At 60.1% G+C, this 6,844-nt stretch overlaps 1 protein-coding gene across 1 annotated transcript in view; it reads left to right on the forward strand.

Moving 5' to 3' along the window:
- SLC66A2 (solute carrier family 66 member 2) overlaps positions 1-6,844 on the forward strand; it is a gene marked incomplete in the record, with an annotated part of 29,544 nt that overhangs the window by 8,082 nt on the left and 14,618 nt on the right. The window contains 1 exon segment of the mRNA XM_027767210.1: positions 722-859. Within this exon segment, the coding sequence (XP_027623011.1) occupies positions 722-859 (138 nt within the window).

Raw genomic sequence — 6,844 nt, forward strand, 5'->3', positions numbered from 1 at the left:
AAGAGCAGAGTTTGCCCAAGTCATAGCAGAATAGGGAGAGGCGGAGGGATCCGAGTGGCTCTGGGGTGCAGGGAGGGATGGGGACTGCAGATTCGGGGTGCCATTGGCTCACAGACCCCTCGCAGGTGGCAGGAACTTTGCAGTCCCCCATACATGTCTGAGGAGCACCCGCCTTGGGAGGAGAGCTCCGGGTCCAGGTGGCAGGTGCCTCCACATCAGGGCAGAGCCTGCGTTGCCCAGGGCACATGCCACTTGCCCAGCTCTGAGGTGCCAGGGACCTGCTTTTCAGTGCCTTCCCCAGGGAGGCGTCTGGGCTGCCGTCCGGAGCAGTGTGTGTGGATGGAGGCCCCCCGGCCTGTCGTCTCAGGACACCTGGGCTGCAGACCCCACCATCACACCGTCTGGCACGGGTTGCTCACCTAGAGTGGACGTCTGTGGAGCGTCTCTGGATACAGCATCACCGGAGACCTTCTGGAGAGTAGCTACACTGCCAGGGGAAGTGGGCTGTGCCGTGGGGGGCCTGCGCCTCGCCTCGGCCTCAGGACCTTGGATGAGGGTCAGCTTGGGGGAGGACGGCTCGGGGGGCACGTTCGCGTCACAGCACACATCCTGCGGTCTTTCTGTCCCAAGGTTTTTTTGTAAAAGAGAAACCACAGCACGGCCAAGCAGTGTCAAACCAGTCTGCTCTGTCTCCTCCTCTTCCTTCTTTCCCGAACCGCAGCCACAGATGGTAAGGACGACGCCCTCCGGCTGCCCCCCAGGCGGTCCTGTCTGGGTACGCGCTTCCCGCCGCTGCTGGCTCGCGTGTGCATCCGCCCCGCCCAGCTCCCCTCGTCTGCGCTCACTTCTGGCCACGCATGTGAGTCTTGTCCCACCGCCCTGCCTGCAGCACACCCTCCGCAGCCCTGCTGCTGTGAGCATGAAGTGGCTCTTAGGAGCCATGGTGGTGTGTGCGTGTGCGCGCGTGTGTGCGTGTGCATGTGCGTGTGTGGGGGGTGAGGAGGGCAGGAGACGGGGAGGGGGGAGAGGAAGAAAGTCCAGCGGTGCATTTGGATGTGCTTAAATTTCAGTCTGCAGTATTCATTCCGCCTGACGCTTCTGCAAATGACGGAGCTCCACCCCGGAGTGCTCGCCGCCGCTTTGCTGAAATAAGTTGGGTTTCGCACATCGACCTCGTATGTGACTTTGCCAAAGTCGTGGAGCATTCTCCAGCCATGCACTGGGGCGTAGGGCACTCCGCTGTGGAGTGCATCTGTGGTTCCCCGGCCGTGCACCAGGGCGTAGGGCTCTCCGCTGTGGAGTGCATCTGTGGTTCCCCGGCCGTGCACCAGGGCGTAGGGTGCTCCACTGTGGCGTGCGTCTGTGAGCTAGGCTTCTGCTCCCTTCCCAACGTGCCCGCTTCCACGTCCCTTTAGCCTGGGGACTTCGGCAGGGGCAAGGGTGGCCAGCATGTCTTATTTCTGATTTTAGCCAGAAAGCACTCGGTCTCTCACTGTCGGGTAGTGTTAGCTCTGGGTTTTTTGTTGTCGTCCTTTATTATTTGAATTTCCTCTTCTGAGTTACTGGGTGTTTTTTGTTTTTGTTTTTGTTTTTTTTGAGAGGTTTTTGCTATAGGTCGCACGTGCACTCGCCAGACAGACAGACAGACACAGAGAGATAGAAAGCGAGAAATCACCACCCAGGGGGGATGGTCACGCCGCAATCCCTTCTCCTCCATTCTCCTCTCGGGATCTTGGGCACACATGCACACGCGCCCGGCATGAGTTTAAGCCACTGGGTCCAGGACTCGAACCGCAGTTGACTACGTGGGAGTCCAGCGACATAGCCATTACGCTAACTGCTGGTCCCCTGGATGTTTTTTAAGAGCGTGTTGGAGTTTGCCCAAGGCTTCCTTTCTGCTGAGACGAACAGGTGTGTCTGTGGTTCTGGGAAGTCATCACAGCTCTCCTATGGGTGCGTCTTTGTATTATAAAACACCTCTCCATCTCTAGTGGGATTTTTTTGGAGAGGTTTTTGCTATAGGGCGCGTGTGCTCGCGGGAGAGACAGAGAGACAGAAAACGAGAAATCACCCCCAAGGGGGGATGGCCACGCTGCAATCCCTTCTCCTCCATTCTCCTCTCAGGATCTTGGGCACGCATGCACACGCACCCAACGTGAATTTTAACGACCGGGTCTGGGACTCAACCGCGGTCGACTATGTGGGAGTCCAGTGACATAGCCATTACGCTAACTGCTGGTCCCTCTAGTGATATTTTGTTCTAAGGTTTATTTTTGTTTAATCTATTTTTTTTCTTAACATTTTTTTGAGAGGTTTTCTTTTTTGGTGTAGGGTGCATGCGCTTACTAGAAATAGAGACAGAGAGACAGAAAGCGAGATATCACACCCTGGGGGAATGGCCACGCCACAATCCCTTCTCCTCCATTCTCCCTTCAGGATCTTGGGCACGCACACACATGTGTCCACGTGAGTTTAAGCCACCAGGTCCAGGACTTGAACTGTGATCTACTACATGGGAGTCCAGCGACATAGCCTTCCTGTGGGCTAGGAGTATGTGTGTGTGCAGCTGCGTCCGAGGTGCTCGGGGGGACCCAGAACTGAACTGGCCCCGTGGCTTTGACCTCCCAGGTGGTGTCTGCATGTCACCGTGTCTGGATCACAGCTGCATCTTTAAAAATAATTTCTTTTTCCTGGAGAGGTTTTTGTCTTAGGGCATGTGTACTTGTCAGAGACAGAGACAGAGAGACAGAAAGTGAGAAATCACCGCCCAGGGGGGTGACCACACCACAAATCCTTTGTCCTCCATTCTCCTCCTGGGATCTTGGGCACACATGCACACGCGCCTGGTGTGAGTTTCAAGCCCGTGGTCAGCCACACGGGAGTCCAGTGATGTAAATGTGGCGCCGTCTGCTGGCCTGCATGCAGTGGATTTTAAGTCAGCTAAGAGGAAGGGGAGGGAGCGAGCCTTACACTGCCTTTGGTGAGGCCCCGTCTCCCCACCTGCGTTCCGATCCTTCATGGGCTTTGAGTGGGTCTGATGTCACCGGCTCTGAGCACAAAGAATTTATTTAGCATCTCTTCTAAGGTGGGTGCTGCCAGCAACGACTCTCACAGTTTCTAGTCTGTCTGGGGAGGTCTTTATCTTCCCCTTATTTTGAGAAAGTGTTTTGCTGGACAGAGGCTCCTGGTGAGTCTCCGGGGCTGCGGGGGCTGCGCTGGCTGCCGCTGAGCGCAGGTTTCCTTGTGCACGACAGCCAGTCTCCTCTGCTGCCTTGGGGTCCGCCTCTCTCTCCGGCATTTACCACTGCGTGCTGTGCCCCGGGGGCAGGCTGACCTTCCCTCCTGTGGGGGAGCTCGGCCCAAGCCCACACTGGCACACTTCGGCAGGCTCCGTCCTTCCCCTTCCTTCTGCCTCTCTTGGCTTTCGGGTGAGATTCCCACTTGTTCATCTCTGAGGGCACTGAGCCCTCTGCCCGTCAGGCCTGGTTACACACATGTGTATGCATGTACACACGCACGTGCACACACATGTAGACATGCACACATGTATACACATGTATGCACATATATGTATATGTGCATGTGTATGTACACATGCGTGTATGTATGTATTTAGAGAGAGTTTTGCTCTAGGGTGTGTGTGTGCTCACCGGAGAGACAGCAAGAAATCACCCCTGGGGGGATGGCCACCCTGCAATCCTTTCCCCTCCGTGCTCATCTAGGGATCTTGAGCATTCACACACATGCAGCTGGCATGTTTTAAGCTGCTGGGCCTGGGACTCAAACCTCAGTTGCCTGTGGGAGTCCGGTGACGTACGCACTGCGCCATCTGCTGGTCTGCCCACTGCCATCCTCTGCGGCTCCCGCCTCGCTCGGTAGCCACGGCCTGTGGGACGGCCTCCTCGGCGTCTGTTCTGTGGACCTCCATGCATGGTTCTCTCTGTTCTCTCACACCCTCGCCGTGGTGGCCGGTGTCGGTCCTCTCCCTCTGGCTGTGCCCTGCTTGCTGCCAGTTCGGCTTCGCACATCCCAGGCCGCAGCCTGCCTGCACTGTTCTGGGAGGTTCATCCTTAGGGACGCCCAGAGCACTCTGTTCTCGGCTCCCCCAGCAGAGCCTCTGAGCCCCTGCCTGGAGCTGGTGGCAGGAGCAGCTGTCAGCCTTTGGGTGATGCCCTACCGAGTGCAGGCGCCAGGGGTCGCCCCGGGTCTCCTCGCCTTCTGGTGTGGAGCCTCCAGCCTGGGAGCAGGCCACGGCAGGGGCTGGAGCAGGGGCGGCCGGGAACTGGGCAGGCGGGTCAGTGGTTGGCCTGCGCCCCTGGAGCTGTCAGGGCTCTGTGCCCGCCGTGGCCGAGTCACAGACTCACAGAGCTTCGTGGACACAGCCCTCTCTTCTTGCTGAAGGCCCTGGAGACGCTCCCCAGGGACTGCCAGCAGCGTCGTCTTACAAAGCTGACTGGTCGTGGCTGTTTTGCTGAGGGAAGGGTCTGTGGGGACCCCCACCTGCTGTTCTGGAAAAGCCCACCCCTCCTTTGTTCCTGACTAGACCATGAAGGCCGTCTGGGCCAGGAGAGCAGCCGCCGCTTCATTCCACAGCCGCGTCCAGGAGCAGACTCGGGCCGGCCGGCTCTCTCTCTGTTGATTTGGTGACCTGAACCTGCTTTGGAAGTAGGCAGCCTTGAACCCTAGAGGGCAGACTGGTGTCCGGTCTGGCTGTCCCAGGGCCACCTGAAGGTCATTCCCAGACTTGGTGTGGGTTGGGCTCTGGTGTGTGCCATCCGCTCTCTGGTCCGTGAGCCGGGAAGCCCTGACTTGGTGGCTTTTTTTCCAGCTCTGGCCTCCAGCCTGGGGCCCTGAGGGCCCCAGGTAATCGTCTGTGAGCCCAGGCGACATGGACGGTCAGGCTGGACGCCGTAGTGCCGGCACTGCTGCCCCCCACAGGGCGTGGCCTGCAGGCGAGCCGCGTGGAGCTCAGACTTTGCAGCGGCTCATCAGGACTGCTGTGAGGCGGCGCTGGTGCCCTCCTCCCCAAATGGCACCTCAGCGGTCATCCACAATGTCCTCCGCGTCTTGTCGGCACGAAGTCTCTGCAGTCGGGCGGGCGTTTGACACTTGGCACAGTGTCCTTCGCCGAGCTCTGTGCCCACGTGCGGTGGGGAAATAGACTGCACCGTCCAGGTGCTCCTAAAGGCCGCAGGGCAGATGCCTCACTGCCAGCGCTGTCCCGGCTGCTCCTTGGAGTGCCGGGTGGGGGAGTAGGGCCCAGGCTGGGACCATGCATGGTGGCTAGCCTGGCTTTTCTGTTTTGCGTCCCTCCCTCGACCTCAGAGTGTCTTCCAGCTCTCAGGGCCACCGTCTGCCAAGACCCTCCCCAAGCCTCTCACTTGGCAGCCCGACCGCCTAGCCCAGAGTCTGGAAGTTCTAAATTGCCCGTCTCTTCCCTATCGGTTTAAACATGGAGAAGTATGGGGACATCCCTGCTCTCGCTGAGCCCCAGCTGGCGTGAGCTATTGGGGTGTCTTCCCTGGAGGGATTCTGATGTGGCAGCTCCGACAACACATGTCCTCCCTACCTGTGCGGTGTCATGCCTTGCTGTCCAGGACCTGCAGTGCTCGCTGGCCTCCTGGGTCTCCAGGCTCCCGTGGCGGTTGGGGACTGACCGGGAAGAGACTTCCCGGGGGTGGGATGGTCTTGCCTTAGACTGTGCCCTGGGGAGCCAGGGAGCACCCAGCCGTTCCTGCACCCGGCCTGGATACAGCAGCTTGTCCCTGCGGTCTGTGCCCCCGAGGCCAGCACCCCCGGGTAGGGCTGTTGGAGAGCCCAGTCCCAGGACTGCAGACCCATGGGGTCCTGAGGGCCCAGACCTGGTACTGCCCGAATGTGGTGGTGGACAAGCCGGTCCTTGGTCCCTTCTGGTCCCTGAGCCCCTCCCCAGGAGCAGAAGGAGCTGAGGAACCACAGGGGGGTGGTGGTGGCTGGAAGGCCAGACCATGCTTGGAGGACGAGGGAGCTGGGGTCCATGGGCCTTCTTCCCAGGGTGCTGGCCTGGCTGGGGAGCAGCCGCGAGGGCTGTGTGCTGCGCGCTCCTGCTCCATGGGGCTCAGTGGACCAGGATGCTGTTACTCTTTGGGACAGAGCACAGGGCCTGGGGGTTGGCCTCAGTTTACCAGGACTGACTGCTAGCTGGAGGTGGCCCTGGCCCTCCTCTGCCCTGGGGCCCTTGTGGGGAGGGCCGGGAGCTGCCAGTGGGCAGTGTGGTGTGCGGCCACTCGTCCTTTCCTGCAGGACTTTGTGGCCCTTAGGGGCAGCTCCTGTGCTCACCCTCTCATCACCCAAGGGTGAAAGATGGGTTGTCCAGCTCTGAGGGGCTGTGACTTTCCCCCAGCCAGGGACCTAGGGACCCAGGGACCCAGAGGCCCCGGGCGCATGTGAGTCTGTGCCACCCTCCCCATTCTGCCACACACACAGCCCGAGTGTGGCCTGGGTGTGGGGTCTCCTGTGTGCATGGGCTTGTCTGCAGCGGGCCGACTCTCCACCATCATCGTAGTTTCCAGGGATTCCGGGTGGCCGGCTGGCTCACCTTTCCCTGCCCGCGCAGGGGATAGGCCTTCCACAGGTTGGGGCAGCTGAGGTCGCGGGAGCTGAGGCCGGGCTGCTGACCTCCAACTCCCTCCTGTTGTAAGCTGCGTTCAAGAGCAGGCCGCCCGGGTCCCAGGCCCATCGCTATGGCAAGTGGGCATATCAGGGCCATGCAGATGGCGTCGAGATCAGGGCCATCTTAGGGCCCTCCTCACCCCGCTCACACTGCCCCTGTCCCCTCTCCCGTACGCCCCCCCGCCCCCTCTCC

The sequence above is a fragment of the Tupaia chinensis genome, unplaced genomic scaffold (assembly GCF_000334495.1).
Source record: "Tupaia chinensis unplaced genomic scaffold, TupChi_1.0 Scaffold144022_1, whole genome shotgun sequence".
Classification (NCBI taxonomy): Eukaryota; Metazoa; Chordata; class Mammalia; order Scandentia; family Tupaiidae; genus Tupaia; species Tupaia belangeri.